The sequence below is a fragment of the Carassius gibelio genome, chromosome A11, assembly GCF_023724105.1.
Source record: "Carassius gibelio isolate Cgi1373 ecotype wild population from Czech Republic chromosome A11, carGib1.2-hapl.c, whole genome shotgun sequence".
Taxonomy (NCBI): domain Eukaryota; kingdom Metazoa; phylum Chordata; class Actinopteri; order Cypriniformes; family Cyprinidae; genus Carassius; species Carassius gibelio.
Window position 1 is genome coordinate 3811130 of NC_068381.1, and position 24257 is coordinate 3835386.

Sequence of the window (24257 nt, forward strand, 5' to 3'; positions counted from 1 at the left end):
AGCAAACAAACTAATACATTTAATGAAAAAAATAAAGTAGTAGTTTTTTTGTTGTTTTTTTTTTTCGCATTGTGAAATCTCATCACTATATTATGTGTCTGAATGTTTTACTTTTTAATTTGCTTGTAATTCTCATTATTCACAGTGATAATTGTCATTAAAATCTAATTTCCATAACACTAATAAAACTCATTCAATCTAGACTAAAAAAGCACAAGTTAAAAGCATTATAAATATGATATATACTGTACATGAATTTGTATTAATTGTCTTCTAATTGTATTTGTTCCCTTATGCAATATCTAAGTTAATTTTGATTTTAGTATATATATAGTATATATATATATATATATAGTATATATATTTATATATATAAATATTTGAACAATTAAATATTTTATATGTATAGTTATATAGTTAGTAATGATTAGTTGAATATAGTTAAATTGCCACTCGCCAGCAAATAAACCAATTAATGTTGCCATTTCAAAGCGGGTCTCGCCTTCTGAATGTTTGTGTAATGAACAAATCATTCAAGTGCTGTGAAGCAAAAGGCAAAAAGACATGCAAAGAAATGCAGCTCCTAATGCAGGTGTGTGTTATCTATCTATCTAAGTCTGTATGCCTGAACAAAAGCTGACAATTTGCATCGCAGATTAAGAAAACCATAAACTAAATTTAACATTATTCTTTCTGATATTTTTTAGTTCATCTTACACTTATGTTAAATTAAGTACTTGAACGGTCATAATTAATTTTAGATGTTTTCTTTAAATTAAAAGAATGCTGTATAAGAACACATTTCGTATCGACCTACAAACACACGCCAGCAGAGTGCGAGCAATCACTCTGATATTATCATATGCTCATTTCTGCCCTTGATGAGGAAGCTGGTGGCTGTACCATTACAGCAGCGGGAGGAATTCAACATTCACTCGGGTTAAAATGTCTTATATCCTTAGCGAATCCAGCCCAGATTATAAAAACAAATAAAATACAATTAGTGTATTTAATTTCTTTAAAGCAATAGTAAAAGTCCAGAGAGAGCTTTATTAGTTTGCCATTTGTTGTTGTGTGCCCCCCACCCTCTGTGGAGTTGGTTCGCTCCGTTGCTGTGCGCCTCTGGATCGAGTGTAGCGCGGCGGGATTGTGAGGAGCTGCGCGTGCGGTCGGTCGCTTCTCCTTTGATGAGTCTGACGTGATGAACATTTTTAATTAAAACAACCAGCTGCTCTATCAATTATGTGACAGTCGGCTGTTTCCAGTGTACAACGCGTCAGGACCGTTCCGGGTAAGCGAATAAAGTGGTAATGTCAGTTTTTGAGAGGATTGAATAGATGGAATATATGTTTACACATCCTGCTAGCTGGCTAATTATTTAGCAGCCGGCTTGATAAACAATGAAAAGAAAATCGTGCACAGAGCGAAGAAAAATGGTCTAATAGCTGTCATTTTTAAACAAAGTAGTAATGTTTATAACTTTTGTGCGATTGCCATTGAGTACAGAAGCATTCTAACGTGTTTAACAGTTACCGCTGATTTAAATGGGCTTCATAAGATCCAGTTCACTTCAACGGAAGTCTGTGGTGGAAGTATTTATAACCTGATTTAGAGATTCAAGGTGTTCCATTAAGAAACTTTTTAGATTTGTAACATTGAATTTAGTAGATGTCTATGGGAGTCTGTATTAATTAATCTGTTTTATAAATGAATGCCTTCGATTAGCGGGTAACGTTAGCGATGGAATATAATTTTTAATAATTTTATTTATTTAAATGCATTTGATAAGATTATAAACATCTACAGTAAAATAAATTAAACAAATTAAATTAAATGCAAAAATAAACACCTTTAATACTAGGAAAAAAAAAAAAAATATATATATATATATATATATATATATATATATATATATATATATATATATATATATATATATATACAATAATAAATAAAGAATGTTTTATTATTAAGCCCTTTCTTTCTTTCTTTCTTTCCGTCTGTCTGTCTGCAAGTTTGAGTCTCCATACAGGATTCCTTTGTGACTAAGTGACAGTGTGTATAAAATTAATTTAGAAATTAATGTTTTTTTTTTAGTAGCCATGGAAAGTCCTTTCAGATTCTTAAATGAAAATTAAAGGCTTGATAAGATCCAATTGAATCCTGCAGCATGAGTTCAGTAAATAATCAGATTTTCAGACGAGTCTCCTTTAATTAAGGAGTATCATAATTTTAATCTCCTTCAATCAGATTTATCTGCATTTGCTGATCAATTCATGATGATGTAGGGTGAAGTTCATGTATAAAGCCTTTATGCCTGCTTATCCGAGAGTCTAGTATAAAACATATCAATGTATGCTTTTTGCAGAACTGTCTTTTTAATGTCTTACTTATTTGCTCTGTGTATGCTCTTTTTCAGGAGTCAATAGAGGAACATTTTCAAGTCCAGCTGATTTAGGAACTCAAAGTTCGGACGTCCTGTTAGTGCATGACTTACCCTCCATAGATTCAAATGGCTTGCTGTCTGAAGGATGAGCTCTTGTGTTCTATTTGTCTGAGCATTTATCAAGACCCAGTCAGTTTCGGCTGCGAGCACTACTTCTGCCGTAAGTGCATCACTGAGCACTGGAGCAGACAGGAGCACCATGGGACACGAGACTGTCCGGAGTGTAGAAGGACCTTCACGGATCCCCTTCTGTCCCCGAGCCTGAAGCTTTCCAACATCGTGGAAAGGTATGCCGCTTTCCCTCTGGACGCCATCCTGAATGCCCAGAGGAATTCGTACCCATGCAAGGATCATGAAAAGGTCAAACTCTTCTGCTTAAGTGACAAGAGCTTGGTGTGCTTCTTCTGCGATGAGCCTGCCTTACACGAACAGCACCAAGTCACTACCGTTGACGAAGCCTATGAGGAAATACAGGTCTGCTTGTTTGGATTTTATGAGCCCTTTGGGTTATGTATGTCATGAAAGCACTTATTGTTTCCATCAGAATATTATTTGATGATAATCTTGCACGTGTTTTTTTTTTACAGGTTGTAAAGCGTAATTAAAAATGTTGTGTAATAAACAATGCCCCAGGCCTTAAGGAAGATCAGTCCCTAGGCTCTTGGCAGTTAGACAGTAATAATGATAACCTAAAGGTGACATAATGTGTGTTTCGGAAATGTAGAATCGGAAAACTTGCTGTTGTCTTTGAGATGCTTTCTGATTACAGTGATCTAGAATGAGGTGTGGATTTAATGTCCAAACCCACAAAAACTGATCTGAACTGGTCTGTGATTGAGTCTTTCCTTTATGAGTCTTATTACCATTTTTGTAAACCTCAAAACGCCAGCGGTGATCATTGTTTGTTTTTTCTGTTCATTTTATCTGAATGTGTGGTACAGTAGATGTTCAGAGTATCTACTCTATAGTTTCTCTTTCTCCATCTTTGCTTGGATTTTCATAAGTTAATTACTTTTATTATTGGCAGAAGCCTGTAATATCTTTGTTTGTTTAATCCCGACAGCTGTTCTGGAGAGATATTAATGAAGCGCATCCCAGGTATTTACCTTATGAGCTTGCAAATGGTTTTGAAAAATTGAGTTTTTCCCACACTGTTCTGCTTTTGTAATGATTCATTTTTACTTTGAGGTCATTTGAGAGCTTTCAGAGCTTTGTTGTTTGTCTCGAATGCTTTTCATATAATTTATTTAGCCGATGCAGGCCTCTTTGTTAGGTTCTCTTTATTCACCGTACTTCCTGGTTTTTACAACCTTACCATCACCTGTTTGCAAATACTGTTCTTCAAAAGTACCATGCCTTTAAATACTGTTGGCTATATACTGCAAGAATAGGTCTCCTTGCATTTATGAACACTTCTCCCACATTTTCTGTCTCACTTTCAGAGCTTTTCTGGTGAATGCATGGAATAATGTACTGTTTAGATGGCAATGCAAATACAAATCTTAATGGACTCAATAGTTTGACATATTGGTCATTCAGCGCCTCCATCTGAGGTCTGACAACACACATCAGAGGTGGCTTAATGTGACACTTGTGTTTAGTGCAACTTGGCCTTATCTGTAGGACTTTTTTATTGTCTGCGAGTGAGAACGTGCTTGAAATCCAGATAGGAAACAGCAGTGACACGGATGCAATCAAGACAACCAAGCACAAGTGAAGTGTTTAGATTGCTTGATAAACAAGCTTACTTTAATTTTTCAAGAATGGTGTGATGACGTTGTAATTAATATGAGTATTTAACATGTTTTTTTGTGCTGGAAAATATACAAACCTGCAGTTTTAATTTCAAAAGACGTTAATTGATGGACTGGAGTTGTGTGGAACACTTGAGGATTATTGTGGTTTTGATTTGCTTTGCTTTATTTGTTTGCACTCTTATACTGACGGCACCCATTCACTGTAGAGGATCTATTTGTTAGCAAGTGATGGAATGTTACATTTCTCTAAATCAATTAAGTAGCAAACTCTTCTATGTATTGGATAGCCTGAGGGTGAATACATTTTTGGGCTAACTATTCCTGTTGTTTTAATTAATTTCATGCATGATTTTTGGTCGAACTGAGTTTTTCAGATGCCTTCCCTTTTTGAAGTCAGCACTGCAGAAGGGTAAATGCCTATAAACTCTTGTTGGGGAATTGATACGGTCTGTTTAGAGACACTTCAGGACAGACTTTATTCCATTCCATGTCATTTGAGATGCACACATCGAGGGATGGCTTTCATTGAAATACTCCCCATCAGAAACTGCATACTCGCTAATGCCAAGTGTGTACTTTATACACACAGCAATTTACATTTAACACAACAAATAACAAATTGCTAGGGAATTCCTGGGCAGCTCTTGGGTGTAAATGAAACCGTTTATCCACAACAAAACCCTTTGGCTAAATGAGTTTGAGTGTTGGATGGGGTTTAATAAGATGTGCCATTACATGGGAATCAATAAAGTACTCATAAGGTTTATTCTGTTAGCATTAACATGAGTAAACCTGCGCTGAGGAGGAAAAAATCTGCAGTTACTATAACTTTGTGATATTTTGTGGTAAATTATGCAAAACATGAATAATTATTCTATATAAATATACATACACTACTGGTCAAAAGTTGTAATGTTTTTACAATAGTTTCTTATGCTCATCGAGGCTGCATTTTTTTTTTCTGAAATAAAGGGAAACATTTTTTTATTGTGAAACATTATTATGATGTAAAATAATGTTTTTAGATTTCGACATTAAAATCTAATTCATCCCTGTGAAACAAAGCTGAATTTTCAGCATCATTCCTCACATGACACATGACCTTCAGAAATCATTCTGATATGCTGATTTATTATCAGTTCTGGAAACTTCTGTACTGCTTAACATTTCTTTGGAACCTTTGATAATTTGTTGAAGCATTTATTTGAAATATAAATCTTTCTAACAATATACACTACAGTAAATTTTTATTCTTTCTTTTTTTGAACTTTTATTCAGCAAGGAAGTTCTGTTAAATTAAGAAGTGATAGTAAATGTTGTTAAATATCTATTTTGAATAAATGCCGTTCTTTTTAACTTTTTATTCATCAAAGAATCCTAAAAAAACTAAAATATTTTGGCAGCACAACTGTTGCCAACATTGATAATTCTAATAATAAATCGGCATATTAGTATGATTTCTTAAAAATCATGTGACACTTTGGAGTAATGGCTGATGGAAATTCAGCTTTACATTACAGAAATAAATAATATTTTAAAGATAAAAACTAGGGCAGTGCAAAAAATCGAATGCAATTTTCATGCGCATCTAGTCAGTAAGGGCACTCCTGTGATTAGTAGTATATCTCCAGCACGTACGTTCAGATCAGGATTGCCAGGTTTTCAAAACAAATCCTGCCCAATTACTTCTCAAAACTATCCCAATCGCGTTTTTGTTCCGGGCGATAAAATACAAATTTTTGGCGGGGTTCCCTTGGTAAAATTTGCAATTTAGGGGCTAAACATCACGTTACTTGTATTGGGGTCGCTTCGACCCGCTGACATGAAAAACAACCGCAGACTTGGCAACACTGATTGGCCTTTACTACACAGAGCCGTAGTTCACTGACAATCTACACAAAATTGATTTCAAAATCAGAGGTGATTCTTTATCGATTTTGAAAATGAGTTGTCAGTGAACTAGTAAATGCCGCTCCACCTGAACCAGTGTTGCCAAGTCTGCTGTTGTTTTTCATGTCCGCGGTTTGAAGCGACCCCAATACCAATGACGTGATGTTTAGCCCCTAAAATGCGAATTTTATCAATGCAGCCCTGTCTCTGATTTTATATGATACTAATTTTAGTGAACTGGTGAATTAGTAGATTTGTGGTTTAAAGAGGATCATACACAGGCGGCACAGATCTGAACCTTTTTCAACAAATGACTTGCCAAGTCGACAATAGATCACTCTGCTTAGACTGAGCCTGTGTTTCAGTGTGAATAGAAAGATCATTGTCTGTACTGAAACAGACTCAAGCAGTCATTTCTTACTTGAAGTGCCAGTATTCAGTGCTTTTATTAGATTTAATCGATGGTCAACTGTCTGCAGATGTCAGCACTGGCAGGACAGAAACTTTGATGATATTGTATAGTCTCTTTTAGAACAAAATATGGCCATTGGCTGAGCACTTTAGCTGATTGCTTGCATCATTACAATAACAGCATCATGTTGGCCATCAGCCAACCTGTTCTTTTTTAGAATTCTTGCTCTCATCCTCTTCCTTCTAGAGTCTTTCATGCAGTGTCCTTTCTCACACTTTATCAGCCTCATGGTTTCTGTCTTTCTCACCATTTTTTTCGCTCTTTTTATTCATGTCCCAGCTCTCCTGTTGTAATGACACCTTTAGAGTTCAGACACCTCTGTGATTAAGTAGAGGCTAAGGGAAATAGGCTGCTGGGAAAGGAAATAAAAATTCTGTGTCGGTGTTCCATCAGCGGCACAGACCCATGCCAGATGTGTATAGTTATCTAGAAAGAATAGCTGCGTATGTTTACGGTTTCGTTTTATGTGGTGCAATTTTGCATTGATGCACAAAAGTGCTTCTTGATGCATGCATATAACAACAATAAAAAATCAAGCACTTTAAAATATGTGAAATTTCTCCATTAAAAGACCTTCAAAATGATGTATGATTTGTTTGAATCTGACAAAGCATGGCTGAGTTACACCCGTTTGAATTCGAGTCAACAAAGTCAGTTCTGAGAAAAATCGAGTTCAAGTTTTCTGAAGGTTCCAAAGCAAAATCACCTGCAACATTGCATCTTTTCCTTTATTTCTTTTCTTAATATTAATTTCTATATTAAAAGTCACATCATAGCTATTTTTTATTTTATCTTTATCATCTTTATCAAAAACAAATAAAAAAACAGCAGAACAAATATAAGAAAAAACAGTGCATGACTTTTTTTATTTTACATCTAAACAAAAAGCATTCAAGAAAAACAAAATCAAATTTAAAAATCCCTTTAGAGTGTTCATTACAAATAAATTAATTATAGCAACTACAAATGCAGTTCAATTAAGAGCAGTGAGTGATTCTTTTATTGTTAGAATGAAATTAATGAGTAAACCTATATTAAGAATATGTAATGCCTGGATCTAATATAATGTTACACATCAGATGTTTTTCCCCAACAATACTTCAATTCTGTCTATATGTGTATATTTATTGGAATAGCCTTTGCGCTCAAAATCAACTAAAACCGACATTTCTCGCTTTTTTTTCATGTAGCTCAAAATTAGCCCTTTGTGCTATTTTTTTGTTATTGAGAAATTGTTTACCCAAAAATAAAAATCTGTTACAATTTTACCCAGAAGATACAGATAAGTTTGTTTCTTCATCAGAACAGATTTGGAGAAATGTAGCATTACATGATAAAGCATCATCACCAATGGCTCCTCTGCGGTAGATGGGTGCCATCAGAGACTCCAAACGTTGATAAAAGCATCACAATAATTCACAAGTAATCCTGGCAAAAAATATGAATCAATAATCCATAATAATACTTCCTCCAGTGAAAAGGTCCATCCCCTGTTGTCCTGTCAAAATCCACTGACATATTTGTTAAGAACTGTTTTGGAAAGTTTTTCTTCTGCATGGTGCTTGATCTGTGCGTATTTCTATCCTGATTCAGATTAAACTTTCACTGGAGAAAGCAATATTATAGATAGAGGTCTTTGTATATACAGTTGCAATCAAAATAACTAAACCCCTCAGAGATTGCAGTACTTTACAAATACAAGCTTTTCTGAAGATCCAGGATAAAATTAAAATTGCATCTATATAAGTTCACTGGCATATCTACTACCGCTTGGTTCAGGGTTGAGTCATAGAATGTACTTGAGTGACCTGTTCAGTCTCCAGGCTTAATTCTCATTGCATATCTGGTTGAATGGGCAAAGACTGTAGTAGAGAGGTGACAGAAGCTGAAACACGTACAGACAGCGTTTATTGGTGATTTTTGAAATTTAAAATGTAAATGTTGAGATTAAAAATAAGATTAATTAATGCTATACAAGTATTGTTTAATGTTATTACATGTTAACTAATATAGTTAACCATTGATAACAAATGAAAAACTTATTGTAAAGTGTTACTGGGATAATAAAGACTGCTCTTTAGGGTTGGCAACTGAAAACCATTTCCATTTTTTATCATTGTAAAAAGAATCATTGAATTGTCACTCCCGTTAACAACTCCTGAACAGTTGTAACTCAGCATCTCGACTAAAATACTCAGAATATTTTTGATGTGTGTGTGGTTTCTGAATCTACAGAGGTTGAGAGAGTTTAAGCGAATTTGTAAGTGAAGACTGAGCTGAAAAAGACTAAATTAACAAAACGACCTATTGCAATGTGCTCACTTGTTGCCATGTCTTTGCCTTTTATAATGAATCCTTCTGGAGTCCAAAATCTGTTTCAAACTCATGCGTTTTTGGTTTTAATCAATCTGAGAGGTATTCGCCAAACCATTCATTCATTTCATCACGTCAAACTCAAAATTAAGTGCAAACCGAACTTCTTGTAAGATGTAATTCTTTATAACTGGATAACATTCAGTTTAGGGATGTCAACGATTAATCGATGATCGATTAATTGTCGATAAGAGATGCAATCGATTAAGGCTATCGATGGTCGGTTAACCGATTCAATGTTGGGCTGCGTGCGGCTCATGCGCACTCAACACGTGCAAGCGGCTGTGAGTGACGGTGACGATATATAAAAGCATCATCATTCATTCACAATGTACAAATTAAGCTTTTAATGTGATTTAAACTTTAAAGTACATTAAAATAGAAACAACATAAAAGTTCTTCAACATTAAAAGCAATAGAAATGTAGTTACTAATCATTTCATCAGATAACTGTTTTATATCGTGCGCTTTGCAGGGCTGCGGGACACAGTGACAGGACAGGTAGTCTATTCATTCCTACAACTTGTTAATTCATTCCTACGAATTATTAATGTGGCAATTGTCCATGTTTCATTAATTTTGTTCCCTAAATAACCCATGATTTAAGTGAAATAAGGGAACAAATTAATAAATCGAACGAATTCTTAATTCATGAAATCTTTAATTTCCCTTCCCATGTTTACCACAGTAAGAGATGCGAAAACAGTTATTAAAAGCGAAAGATAATAAAATAAACCTGGGAAATTAGAGGGTTAGACTATGAAGATTTAGGAAAAGAAACAATGCCTAAATATACTGAATTTGTGGAAATTCGTGACCAACCGGCAAACCAGAACAAAGCCGCGTAAATGAAGACTATGGGGTCCAAAAGCATGGTCGCGATGTAACATTTTCCAGTTAACCTATTATTCCTCTAATAAACAAAGCTTTTATACCACACTTGTCATAATCAGATCTTATCATTTCTAAATAAATAATTGCTGGATTCAAAACAGCAATTAATAGGCGCTGTGACCGACACATTCCAGGAGCATTCAGTTTAAATAGACCGTAGTATACCGGTCCACTCTGCTGTTATGCCAAGGACGTTTTTGCTCATATGAAGAGGATCATCTTTTCCGTCTATATGCGAATGCGTGTTAAGTACAAGCCTAGTTTACATTCTAAATAATAGTTTAACATTCAAATACATTGCGAATATGGAAACATTTCGATTTGTGCCGAATGAGACATGAGCAATAACCTCCAAATAAATCTAGCCAAATCCGCGCTCGCTCCCCTTACGAAAAATAACCATGGTTTTATTATAGTAAAACTGTAGTAACCCATGGTTTTTTGGCGTGTTGACCACCATTTGTATAACCACAGATTTACTACAAATACCATGGTTAAACTATGGTTAATATTGCAAAACCATGGTTCTTTTGTGGTTACCATGATTTAACTATAGTAACCATGGTTTTTTGGTTTTATTTGTAGTAAAACCATGGTTAATTTTCGTAAGGGTCATCCTCGACTGCACGCATGCACTGTCACGATCTAATGCGCTGTATGCCGGATTTTAAAAAATCTGACATTTTCTAGGACAGAATCCAGCAGGATCAAATTAATGTGAGCAACAGTGTGTTTTGGTGCAGCAGCGCCGATGTAGTTCACTTAATGTGCAGCGCAGTCACACGCGCTCCACATTTCGGATAATTTTATACAATAATGTCAGTTGAAAACATTGTAATTGTGCTTTAAAATACAACAACGAGCACCACAAAACCATTTAAAGAGGCGCGTTCAGCGTTCTCCGTGCGGGATTGGAAACTGTCAACAAAGTAAAATGACCTCAAAAGTATGGCGCGCTCTCTTCATTTTATCAAATGATCATAATCGCATCTATTCATTTTATAATCCTGCTACTAGCATTTTATTCAGACTAAAACCTCTTTAATTCAAGTGAGAAAGCGTTTTGTGTGTGTGTGTGTGGCTTTTGCACATCCTGTCATACCGCTGACTGTGTGCCTGCAATAGACGCATTTTGCAGTATTATGGTTAACGATTAATCGATTAATTGATCGTTAATTTAAACGACGATCGATCATGGACATAATCGAAATTTGACATCCCTAATTCAGTTACAGACAAACATGTTTTCAGAATAAATGGTATTTTACTAAAAGAGAACATTTATTTTAAAAAGTTAAATTTTTTTATTTTGATTGTGTTCAAAACATAAAGCATTACTAAAAGAATTGTTAAGGGAATCATTAAATAACTGGAGCTACTGTGTTAAATTGTTTAAGGTTCCCACCGCTGTCCTCTCGTTTGTAGTCTGTTTAGTCTCAACAGACTTATTAGTGCTGCTTACGTGATGTTTTTGTGCTAGTGTGCTTTTCAAAAAAATACATAATGAAGGATTCTGATGCAGGCAGGTCTAATTGGATTGGTTTTCAGCTTCCTGGCAAGCGCGAGTCGAGCGTGGAGCATATGTCGGCTCTCTCTGCTGGGCCACACAACGCTGTGAGATTTGGATTTTGCCTGTTGCAGGATATGCTCGGCGTTTGTGTAATCTCCTTAACTTCACATGTCTCACACTTTTGACCTATCAGACTTGTGGGATGTGACAGCAGCATCTGTTGACGGATGTTTGCACATGCACTCTCCTCCGTCAATTCTTCTCCCTCCCAGGTGCTTATGTTACATTCCTAATGCACTTGAGCATCGACCAACCGAGCAGCATGTAGCCGTGCACCCTCTTCAACATGCTCTGTGTGTATTAATGTAGACTAGATGCTATAGGGGATAGCAATGGATTTGTTTAGAGCTCTAGTGTTTGCTTCAGAAGAAAGTGGGATTTCACTGCCAACTAATGCACTCTTAGCCCTGAGGGGACAAGGCTTTTCTTAATGTCCTTTATGCGGGCCATCAACAATCGCCAGCACTTGTACTCTCTCCTTGATTTCGTGCCATTTCCTGTTTCTTTGTAAGCAGATTATTAAACACGAGTTCTGACCTTTGCTAATGTTTTAATGGAAGCAGATCCTTTGTTGCTTTATGGCAATATTGTTAGCAGTGTACTACCATTCAGAAGTTTTTGAAAGAAGTCTCTTATAACTAGCAAGTCTGCATATATTTGATCAGAAAATACAGTAACAGCACTGCACTGTGAACTAGAGCGCATCTCATCGTAAATGAAACGCAGCGTAGGCCTATGCCTCATACATTAGCATTAAATATCTTTGCTGCATCCTTTCTAGAACAGACAATGGCTTTTTTTTTTGCGGCTCGCATCAGCAAAGCATTGCATCGTCCATAGACCGCAAAACAATCAGCGGATGGCGGGTGGATGCGGCTTTGAAATTTGCTCAAAAAACTTTGGGGCGGATGATGAGTTTTGTGACGGATCTCCTTAATAAACGGAGGTCTGAAATCTCTGTCCCTTTACAGATCAGAGCGCGCGCTGACACGGAGTTAACCCGCTATCTCCAAGAACAACCAATTGACTCTAAGGCAGATCCACTAGCATGGTGTCGAGACAATGACTACGTTTACATGCAGCCAATAACCCGTTCAAAACCGGGATATTAGCCATGTAAACACCGGCAAAAACCCGGATATGCTCATGTGAGGGACCGAGAAGCCAAGAACAAGGAACACAAGCGTTGCGCAAACAAAGGGGTCTTTATTTGAACCTCAAAACAAAATAACTTTACACCCTTACAACAAAAATAAACAAACAGAAACCGAGATCAAAACAATTGGACAAAAACCAAACAAACAAACTAAAACTGACCTGCTCAAATGAACAAAGCAACAGTTTATAAAGGAAGGGATGGGCCCATTACAAATTAAGAGGGGAAACAATTTAACTTTACATACAACATATAACCTTACATAAATCAAAATCAAATCAAACAGAGATACATTGTAAATAAAGATAAGGAAAGCAAAATGTAATCAAATATCATAAATGTACAACTAAATAAATCAATTAATAAACACATCAACGTTCCTTCCTCCCCCCGGAAACTCCCAGTGAATGGTACGTCCAGACGGAATCAATAAGCTTAAATATGGTGTTCCTGCCGGACTCTTGTTTTTCGTCACACCAGGATGCGGCTGCAACGGACCATGGCTGAAGTTGATCACTGGTAAACTTAAACTCAAAATAGAAACAAATATAAATAACAGATACAACATAACTAATTTGTGTGCACTTCAAATCAGTCACAATGTATTGTGAATGTAAATGTAAACTTATGCAAACCTAACAATAAATAGAGAATGAATGAATGAATTGTGTTTCCTGTGGTTACTTATGCGATCATACTGAAACAAATGAAAATGAATAAGAAGTTTAAATAAAGCTCATTCTGAAACGAATGTCCTTTGTGTAAATATATGTATGCATGTGTGTGTGCGCTGGATACATCCACTTCACCGCTCTTGTGCGGCCACCACTCGGGCCGTCACAGCTCATATCCCGGTTTTTAAAAACCTTGATATTATACCTGTGGTACCCCTTTTCTAACCCGAATATTTGGTCTTGTAAACGCGTTTCGGCATATCCCCATCAAAATGTGTGTTCTGCGCATGTTCTATTCGCAAGGAATCTTGGTCTTTTGAGTCTTTGGATACAGGAAGAAGAATCGGAAATGACGCATATTGCATTCCATGTATACAGGAGTAACTCTCTCTGCTCACCCATGTAAACGGGTTATCCCGAATGTTTCAGAAACCCAAATAGTGACCCTAACCCGATCATAACCCGAATTTTAACAGCTTGTAAACGTAGTCAATGAAACACGCTATCCGCATCCCCCCCCCCCCCCACCCTGATCACCAATTCTGAAACCGGAACACCCCTAATTTATTCTCACATTGAAGGATCTACAGTAGTCTTTAATCATGATCAGTGCTTTTAAAATGAGTGGGTTGAAAACGTTGTAAGGGAGCTGACTCACAATGGGTTTTACTTGTTGCTGAGGCCCTAATAAGTGAACCCTAGAGCAGTGGTTTTCAACCTGTGGTCCGCGGCCCCCTAGTGGGCCGCGGTGGTATTGCAGGTGGGCCGCCAATTATTTTCTGTTCATTTCCAGTCCATTCTAGGGCTGTGCGATTAAAAGAAAACGTCCTAAAATCACGATTTGAGCGTGCGCATATGCCTAACTCCAGGTTCACACACTGTCTGTGATGCGCCTTTTTTCTGAGCCAATGTTGACGGATCAGAGCGTTCTCACTGCGGTAAAAGGCTAGAAATAAAAACGTGCGAAAATAATTCATGTCTAACACATGAGCATAGAGTGAATTTGTTAGTGAACAGGATGCAGTTTAAGTGAGAGAAGACACGTTTTAAGTGTGCACACTCTCTCCTCTCAAAGCAGCGTGTATCTGAGCAAGCACGACCGGTTTTGTGACAGAGCAAAGGAAATCTGCTGCGAACAGAGAGATTCGCACTCGTGCATTATTTGAATGTACTTTCGCGTTATATTTATGCGATCTCACTGCTGACCGCATACACATACTGTATACACACTGCAAACACCTGAGGCACAGCTACAATTAATGAGCTCTATGAACAATGCATGGCAAAAAAGAAAAAAAAAGTCCCTGTATACAGGAATTTTTTTTTTTTTTTTTTTTTGCCACAAGTCTATACATTTTTTTACATCTTCACTATAGTGATAATTTTGACTTATGTCTGTTCTAGAGATGTTACAACTTTTTGATAAAGCTCTGATTGGTTTTCTTTTGGAAATATGTTTCAAATTAATCCTGAATGCATTTATGACTGTAAAAGCACAATTGCAAAATTAATCAAAAAAATCGCGATATTTTTTTTTTTTTTTTTTGTCCATATCGCACAGCCCTAGTTTATTCAATAAATATAGTTTAAAATCTAGCTTCTGAGTACTAAGTTATTAACCCAACAATAGCGGGGTCAGTTAATTTTTTTGAAGTGGGCCGCGCAAACATATGTGTTTGGTTGTGTGGGCCGCGAGTTGAAAAAGGTTGGGGACCACTGCCCTAGAGAGTCTGTTGGGATGGGTTCATTTGAGATGCCTGTGGCAGGTCTGTATGCTCTTTGTCTCTTATAACCCTGAGGCCCTTTTTACTGGATACAATGTGTTTTTGTAGGTGTGTGCGTAGTGCAAACAGGCGAATAAGTCTAAAATAAGTAATAGTGATTCATCATTTGGCATAACTCAAGGCAGTTAGATCAGAAATGTATCCTTTTTTTTTTTTTTTTTAACAATTCAGCAATTGAAAGATTTCAGCTGTTATGTATGTTCCCTATATGCCCCCGTTTCAAAAAGAGCCATTAATATCTGGCCGATATATTGAACATTCACAATTATTTTGTCGGCAGTAAATGGCCTGTATCTTTTTAAGTGTTGCATTATAATGGTGTTTATAGACAAATAAAATTATATTTAATCTTTATCTCTTTTTTTTTTTTGTACCTTGCTGTTATGTAGCTTCAAGATCACCCGTGATCTTCTCCATACCTTTGCTTTATCTCTCTCTGAATTGTTTCATCCCCATTTTATCTTTTCTTCATCCCCCACACAACTTCCTTTTGAGAAATGTTAGCTTTTTTTAGTTGGTCGGGGACTTTAGGGGGCTTCTGAGATTGTTATCAAGTGATTTATTTTACCTCAGGTATTCTAACAAATGGAAATGCAGCGGGTGGTCGTGAGGTTTTGTCACGTTCACACAGAATCACAGCCATCGGCAACGGCAGAACGGTCATGTTGCATTAGACACATTACAGGCTTTACATGCTTGGCGGAAGGCCTAATACACAGTGACAAAGCGTATAACTAACATTCTCTCATGCTGACTGCTTTGCACCGAGGCAGTGGGAGAGACTGTGACCTGATGCAACCTTGAACTGACCACAAGCTGTGGTTCGTTGCATCTTTGCCTGCACTGAAGAAGTAGAAAATTTAATTATGCCATTTGCTCAACTCATGTCATTCAAATTTGTATTTGTGATAATGGGACATGAGAATAATTATGATTCATTTAATATTAATTATTGTTACATGTTATAGCTTTAAGTTATTTCATTGCGTTATCTTAAATGTCTTCAGATGTTTATACTCTCATGAATGCTTCTCTTTGAGCTTTATGTCCACTGTAACAGTTCAGGAAATTTCTGTTCACAGTGGAATTGGATTGTCTGGAGATTCCCTTCAAACATTTACAGAAAGAACAAATTTGTATGCCGTCGAAGAGAATTGGAAGTAAAAGTAGTCCACTAGCCTAAACCTCTTAACCTGTTGTAGTCTTTAAACACTTTCTTATGCTGATCCTCAGATATAGGATTGGTTCATGAGAGCAGGTGCTTAGGGAAAAGATTACAGCTGTCACTGGTTTATCCGAGATGAGGCCTGTAGATTGTCACACTTTTCACATATGAATCTTCATCTAAGTTCAGAATTAATGTTATCTCTTAATGTAAAAAAATAAATAAGTAATCAAATCTAATTGCTGCAAAAGTACTAAATAGCCCTTTGGACATATATTTCCTTTAACTAGAATTGTATCTGATGCTTGTGCAGAATGTTTCTTTCAGGATGTTTGTAAATAATTTATAATAAAAAATTTGCTTATTTATTTTTTACACTTTCACTTTCCCCCACCCCAAATTTTTTTGCTTTTAGAAAGATTATTAAATATAATTTTTTTAAAATATCAGAATATTTGTAGATAAGTATTTCATTTAATATTTTTTTCTCCATTCTCATTTCTGTTTACATCTATTTTACATGTTTAATTTGCTTTAATAGCTGTATCTATGGTACATGGAGATTTATCGCCATTGTTGAGCCCTGCCATTACTATCTTTACCTTGTTTAATTCTGTGGCTCTGAATATATGTTTCTTCTGCTTGTTCAATCTCTGTCTGTTGATGATGACAAACAGATGCAGGCCCCCTACTAAAATCTAATATTTAGAGCCCCGGCCCCTGATTAGTTTTGGGAATTAGCACAGATTACTGACCATTGTTCTGAAACCAGTGTTAGACTAGTATGTAATCTCCTCTAATTCCTGCCCCTGATTAGCTCCAGATTACTCAATTAGACGGCCTGCTGATGGATGCTTATGAGTGCTGTACATCAGAGCATAGCCATATGTGTGCTACACATCCTTGTGTGTTGCGATGTGTGTTGCCCTCAGTAAAAGACCTCTTGCTTTGCTTTTTGGGTTTAGTGAAATGCTCCGGGCCACAGGGAAATCATGCCAGACCGCCTGTGGCGAGCTGCAGGCTCTGGCCCACGTTTGTTTCATCTGTTCTCCAGATGCCCCCTTCATCGCTTCGCACTGTTCTTTGGCATCCAGTTGGTCCGTGAGGAGCCCGTGCCTGTTTTCTGCTTCAGATTGAGGTCAACTGTTCAACAGCATGAAAGTCCAGCGTTGAGACTGGATATGTCCCACCATTCAGTAAGCTTGACCCTTGTTGGAAGCAAAGGACTGAATCAGATCTTGTGCTTTTTGCAGAAGTTTACAGCATTTGAGAACCTTTTTTTCATTTGACAAGCTGGTATTATTGAACACTAATCTGAGAAATTTCATGCTCATGTTCAATGGTCAGATTCATGAAAATCTTCTTGAGGAAGAAGTTTGAGAAGAGGTTTGTACGAATGCATTTTTATTTTTATTTATTTACCATTTTAGTGATGATCTTATTGTGTGACTGTTAATGTCAAAACCTGCTAAACAACTTTTAAAAAACTTTGGGTTATTTACGATGATTCTATTAATTATTTTCACAAATAACTTCATGAGAGTGCAGCAATTGCATTGTAATTCTTTTTAAATGATCCATGTATTTTTTTAAATAATTGATTTAAAAAGTAGTCCTAACTTTTAAGACATTATTTACAATAAGTAGTTTCGTTGTGAGTGGCTTCATGAGAATTGAGCAATTTTTGTAAAAATGGTTATGTTAATGGTTATGTAAAAAAAATATTTATTTACTTTTTTTTAGAGAACATTCTTCTCAGGAATTCAAATTCTTAAGTTTTTAAATGCTTTTGAAAATACAAAATATTCTTAGTTAATTTTTTAAGGTAAAAAGATGTATTCTCTGCTTTGTTTGCCTTCATAATTAGTTAACTTTCATAATTAAGATCTTTCTGCCTTTTTATTCTTGCATAGATTTGCATATGCACTGTTTAAAGTAGTTTATTGCATGATCATTCACTGCATGCAAATACAAGAAAAAGTTTTTTAACATGTTTTTGAATAATACTCGATGCACTCCAAGGCTGCGCAATTGTTTTTGCGATTGGAATCCCTGCTGAAACGTTCCAGAGGCTGTTTTGATTTCAATAATGTGTGATGTTAATCCATGAGGTATGATGTTAATAACTAACTGCCCTTAAGGGTGAAGGATGTCATTTTGTTTGGTGCCACCACTACAGAAATTACACGGTTTACCTTGAAGAAATAATTTAGGAATTTTCTTCATTCTGCAAACAGCCTCAGATGGAGCTGTTAGAGACCACTGCAAGGGTCATTGGGCCCATCAGACTCTTTCAGCGACTCAGTAAATGGAAGTTGCTCGTCCATTTTGATGTCTCTGTTTGAGTGCTGCGTTCAGCTCTGTTCAGCCACCTTTGATAACGACTGCCTAAAGCCATTTCCTGTCAAACAGTTGTGGCTTTGTCCGCTGTAGGACCAGAATGAGATTTCTCGCCTGGGAACTGGAAGAGGACACTTGGAAATAGAGCCATTTAAAATATTTGAATCAAGATTGGGATCTTTGGAAAAGGGTTCTACTTATGGCTGTGTGTTAATGGTGTCTTAAAAGTTTGATTGAGATAGTTAAATAAAGTGTTTGTTGAGTGCAACACTAAGGTCCTGAAAGTAAAAATCCTGTTTAAAGTTTTTAAAATGTGTTCGTTTTTTAATCTTCTACTTTTCATAAATGGGAAACCATTGATAATAATCAAGAAATGGCAGTTATACGTGTCAGAAATGAGTTGCCTATCCACTATCCTTAAGAATATTGAGGGTACAAATATCATACATATCATAATGCTCAAGTCAGCATGATTTCAAATTTATTTAAAATTTAATGGTTTCCTAGCATAATTCCTGGAACTTTATTAGCCAAACTTGAAGAGAGCTGATATCATTTTGCATGACCTTTATAAGCATACTGAAAGCGAAGAGATAATTTACCTTAGATCTTTAAAATAAACTAAAGGAAACTGACATTAAAACTGTGAACTCAGTGTGAACAAACAAGTGTATTCCATGACATTGATTGTATCAGTCACTCTCTATGGATTTGTTAGAAATGTTCAAATGATTTTTTTAATTAAAAATAAAAATAAAAAACGATCAGTCTTTGCAAGAAACTGAACGTTATATATATATATATATATATATATATATATATATATATATATATATATAATTTTTTTTTTTTTTTTTTTTTAAACCTCTGATTCAGGCCATGTCCGAACTCTACTATCTTGAGCATGTTCTCCTATGCTCATTCTCAGCAGCAGGCATGTGAGGCATCTTCTTCTTCTTGCTTTACAGCGATTCAGAATTATAAGTACATTACTGCCAACTAGGGGTGTCCCACGACTAAGGATTTTCATAGTCGAATCGGAATTTTTCGATTCCTGCCGATATTCGACTGATAGTCAAATCATATGTTTTGGGGGCGGGGCAAAACACATTAACAAGAGTCAAGTCAGACATTCGACCGTCATCACTGATGTTAACACACAGGGAAAATGTGTAACAAATGCCCCGCAGATACAAACGAAGTAAATTATGTTTTATGTTTTGATGAAAAGATAGCTAACACTTAACGTCGGCGAAACCATAACAATGAACATTTTTTTTATTTTACAATAGTGCTCTCATTATAATGTTAGCCTAAAACGTTAGCAGTTAATGTTATGCATTTCTGTTTTGAGCTGCGCACACTGAAGATGACCAGTAGAGTGACGCATTTGATAGCAAGTTTTTAAACGATGGGATTCAGCTCATAATTTCATATAGAATACGCTTCATTATTTATACAACATAACGTTAATATTAAGACTTATAGGCTATTTGTAAAAAGGGCACGGATGCACATGAACATATCTGCGGGGCTCTGAATGCAAACTTCTTTTGTGGACGCGTTCTTCACGAAACAACTTGCAGTAACACGGCAGCTAAACTCTTAAAAATTCATAGCATTTTAGTATAATGGTCTTCTCATTATAATAGTATGTATATAACAGTCCCAGTCAAAGTTATTAATATTCTGCATAGTTTGACCTGCTCGCGCTGTGCGCTGAAGAAATATCACCGTAGTACTTCAATGTAGCGCTTGACTCAAAACCAAATGCATCTTATATCAGGTAAATAATATATCCACAATATATATACACCGGCTGAAATGTTTTGAAATCACTTGTACCCTACCTGTTTCGGAAAAAATCCAGTCTCTGCCTGTGTCAAACTTTAGTGACGATGTGACACTACTCGATTGAGCAAGTGGAAATTCCTGTGTCAACTGTGCAGCGAGCAGTGCAGATGCAATGTGGTGATTTGAAGCCATTTTGTGCATTTTGAAAGGGAGAGCGCATGTTTGTGTAATGATGTCTGATCTAAAGTTATTTAATTAAGAAATATGAATTGTACCTTATCTTCAGCAACATTTACCTGCGGCAAACCTCTCATGACGGACTCGTCATCAGCTTGAGATTGGTTTATTATAGAGACCGCCAGTCAAGCATCCCACAGCGATTATCAGCCGATAGTGATCATCAGCCGATGATTCGAATCACCCCATGATCTAGATGGCATCTACTGTAAATGGCTAGATACTGTTTGTCAGTACATCATGCAGCGTTGCTTTAGAATGAATCATGTCAATTTGTCCACAGCTGATGAAGTCCACAACTGGTCTGTCAGTTATGCCTAATTTTCTGTTTTATTCCTTGGTCCCTGCACAGCAAGTTCAAACTGCTTGGAGCCCTTTGTGTTTTTCTCGCTCATAAAGGGCCTTCATGACTTCAACAAGTCCTTTTGGCAGCTTTAAGCAGAAGCAGCAGGCAATACACGCAGTGCCTGCCAAAACCCAGGATTCTGCCTAATGTGGCAAGTCAACAAGACTCCCCTCATACCCAAAAGGGGTGGCTGGTATGAGTCATTTTTTTGCATAATAATGTAGTTCTTGTTTTAATCATTAAAAATATGTTATGGAAAATCTAAATAATGAATTTCTAAGTATTTATATTTTTATACACTGTAAAAAATGATTGTTTTTAACATTTAAAATACTACTGTAAAATGTTTCCATACTATATATGGTGAATAACTGCAATTATATTTAATGTCATTTTACAGTAATATACAGTTAAAATCATGGTTTTTGGAAATGAAAAAGAAAGTCATTGTATAATTTACATACATGTCTGTTTAAATAACTTTCTTTTTAGTTTAGTTAGGGTCTTAAAAACTATTAAAAAGTCTTATATACCATTTCCAAGGTATAACATTTTGTCAAAATTTGGTTCGAAGAGGTTGTATGCTGAATAGTGCTTGAATTTAATCATTGCATTGGCGAATAGTAGGATTCTGTTTTGTGTATTTATGGAATGCTGCTAGGTTTGACGTCATCTGTTAGCGTGCTCACCGACTGACTGCACTGCTGTGTGATAGCACAGGTCCTTCCAGATCTTTCCATGGCTGATGATGTGCACTCTCCTATTGCCTGCTTTGATCTTTAAATGAGCTGATAATTAATAAAATGCAGCGCTTATCTTTTGATTCTGTTGACGTGAACTCTGTTAAATTTAAATATAGCGTGGGAATTGAAGATCGGATTTATATCAGTTTTGCGTCGACACATTTAAGTGGCCAAGTGTAAATGGAAACGTTTTAACAAATCAGGTAGACATCCGTCAGCGAAGACGCATCTATGGCTTGCAGACCGTTATAAGAGTTACTATGCAAAATCATTGTCCCATTAGGTCATAGAGCTCTTCAATAAGTTTTAGAGCTGTGCAATTAATCAAAATACAGTTTTGATTTCGATTTCTTTCTCCAATGTTTATGAAAATACAAGAATTGAGCGAAAACTATTATTGCACCCCATTTTGCCCCCTTTCCAGCAGTACACATTCGCTTCTCTGTAAAAGCCCAATTTCACGTGCAAATCAGTAAAATCATGTAACCTGACTTGTGCAAAATGGGACATGTTTGATTTATTAAAGTTTATTAGATTTATTCATGCTGTTCCTTTCTGTGCATGTGCTCAGAGACAGAACAAAACACGGACAAGCAAAAATGTGTCAAAATGTGGTGTTTGGTGATTTATCCATACAAACCTTCATTGTTTATGCAATAAGTGAACGTAAGTAGTTGAGATGAAATTATGTGTGTAATAGTAAAATGGATTCGTGCGGCTCCCTAATATTCCTGCTGCTTACAATGAAAATCACTCGGTGCTCTTGACTGAAGTAATTTTGTAGCTTTAATAAAAAACAAAAGAAGTTTAATTCTTACAGTAAAGACTATGCCGTTTTATTTTACATTCAATTATTCAAGTTGTGTAGTAGGCTGTTAGGGAGGGAGGGGGTGTTGTCGCTGCATTCATCATTTACATGACTTGGCCTATATTCTAACCTGCTCAATACAACACACTTCCTTCATTTGCATTTACCTTGCGTCATATTTTGCTGAAGGTTAATTCTCAACTACCATGACAGGAAAATGGGGGAAAACATCTTGTCTGTTTTTAAGCCAGCAGTTTACTCATCTCCGAGTCACTCGTTTACCCGCTAGGGAAATTTATAAGGTAGATGTAAAGCATGGAGCTGACAGTGACAGCGTGCTGATTGCTTCTGCATTGCCTGACTTCCTTTACGATTAGGCTTTAGTCCCAATTCAACAGATTTATTCAAATTATTGCACGTCGTAAACTATTTCTCCAGTTTTTGAAAGTCAAAGCCATTGAGGAGTGGTAAACTTTGTGCAGCAATCTTTTCCTCATGGCCCATTCTTTGATACAGACATCCATCAGTTAGAAACTGTGGCATTCATCTTCATGCATTGGACTGAGTGGGAGGGCTGGACTGCTGGGATAAAAAAAAAGGTCAGATTTGTCAGTTGTGAGCTGAAGCTTTGTTTGTTATTGGCATCTAACGTGTTGCATGAACCTTCTCAGATTGGAAGTCGTGACAGTGATAGACACCAACCGTACTGTCAGTGGTTGTGCAATTGCAGCTTGGTTGTAAACAAAGTCAGCCTCTATGCTTATTGCTTTTGCATTTACTTTTTTGCGCATGGCAGACCTGTAACAAAAGCATTTGAGGAAAGTCGTTTCATGGCAGCACCAGGTGCAACCACACAGCCTGTGCTTGCAATTGGTGCATTCAACACTGTTTTTAGAAACCAGTTGAATGTATGCAAATCGTGCAGAGTCATTTGTTGCCATCCAGAGCTGAATCCTCACCCTGTCTGCTGTTTGAAAGCTGTGGTGTATGCATTATAAATTGTCTGCTTCTCAGATGCATTATCATACTGCTGCAAGCTGTGTCAGTGTGCGATGGCAAAGATGACGTGCTTAGACTGCAGGGTGCAGGCCCTCCCTCCCCTCACACAGGCTGTAGTCTCTGCTGATACCGGGAGAAAGGCAGCTATTAGCATTTGTAGCGCAGTTTGAGCACATTTTTAGAAAAGCTGTGATTTATCCTACCTGACTCAGCAGGCCAATTTGTGTGCTTTTTTCCCCCGATATTTCCTCCATTTTATGTTAGTTGTTTTTAATAAATAATATACATGGGTATTCATTATTGCAGGTGATCACAGCAGGGATGATCTTCCCTGAGATGTCACTACAGTAATGGACAGCATAGAGGGCAAGTGCAGCTGAATCACAAGCTGACTGCAGAATAAAAGCAACTAAGAGGCGATAGCTGATATAAAGCAGATATCATTATTTTTTTATTAATATTTTTAACAATGGATAAAAAAAATAAATGTGTAAAATAAACATACTTTAGATGGCAAAGTATTTTCCACAAGTAAATAAATATTAAATAAAAATATAATTAAAAAGGAAGTAAACACTAACCAACAGGGCACTCAGTATTTTTGCAAGTTTGCAATGCCTGTGAAATTATATGTTCATTAGCAATTCAAAGATTTGTTTAAATTATATAAATGCATATTCTCTTAATGCTGATGGCAAACAAGAAAGTAAAATGTTTGCCTTTCTATTACTAATAATATAAAAGCAATCGTTAAAATACTTTTTGTATACATTAATTTATTTGTTTAACCGTTCTCTCTGATTAGTAGA

At 36.3% G+C, this 24257-nt stretch overlaps 1 protein-coding gene across 2 annotated transcripts in view; it reads left to right on the forward strand.

Moving 5' to 3' along the window:
- The first annotated feature begins 1093 nt into the window (after nucleotides 1-1093).
- Nucleotides 1094-24257, forward strand: part of LOC128022061 (E3 ubiquitin-protein ligase TRIM62-like) — a 43893-nt gene continuing 20729 nt past the window's right edge. The window contains exons 1-2 of one of the 2 annotated variants that reach the window (XM_052609279.1): nucleotides 1094-1291; nucleotides 2420-2920. In XM_052609279.1, the coding sequence (XP_052465239.1) occupies nucleotides 2513-2920 (408 nt within the window). In that variant the 5' untranslated portion in view covers nucleotides 1094-1291; nucleotides 2420-2512. The remainder of the gene's footprint in view (nucleotides 1292-2419; nucleotides 2921-24257) is intronic. The other variant, XM_052609278.1, reaches the window with a different exon arrangement.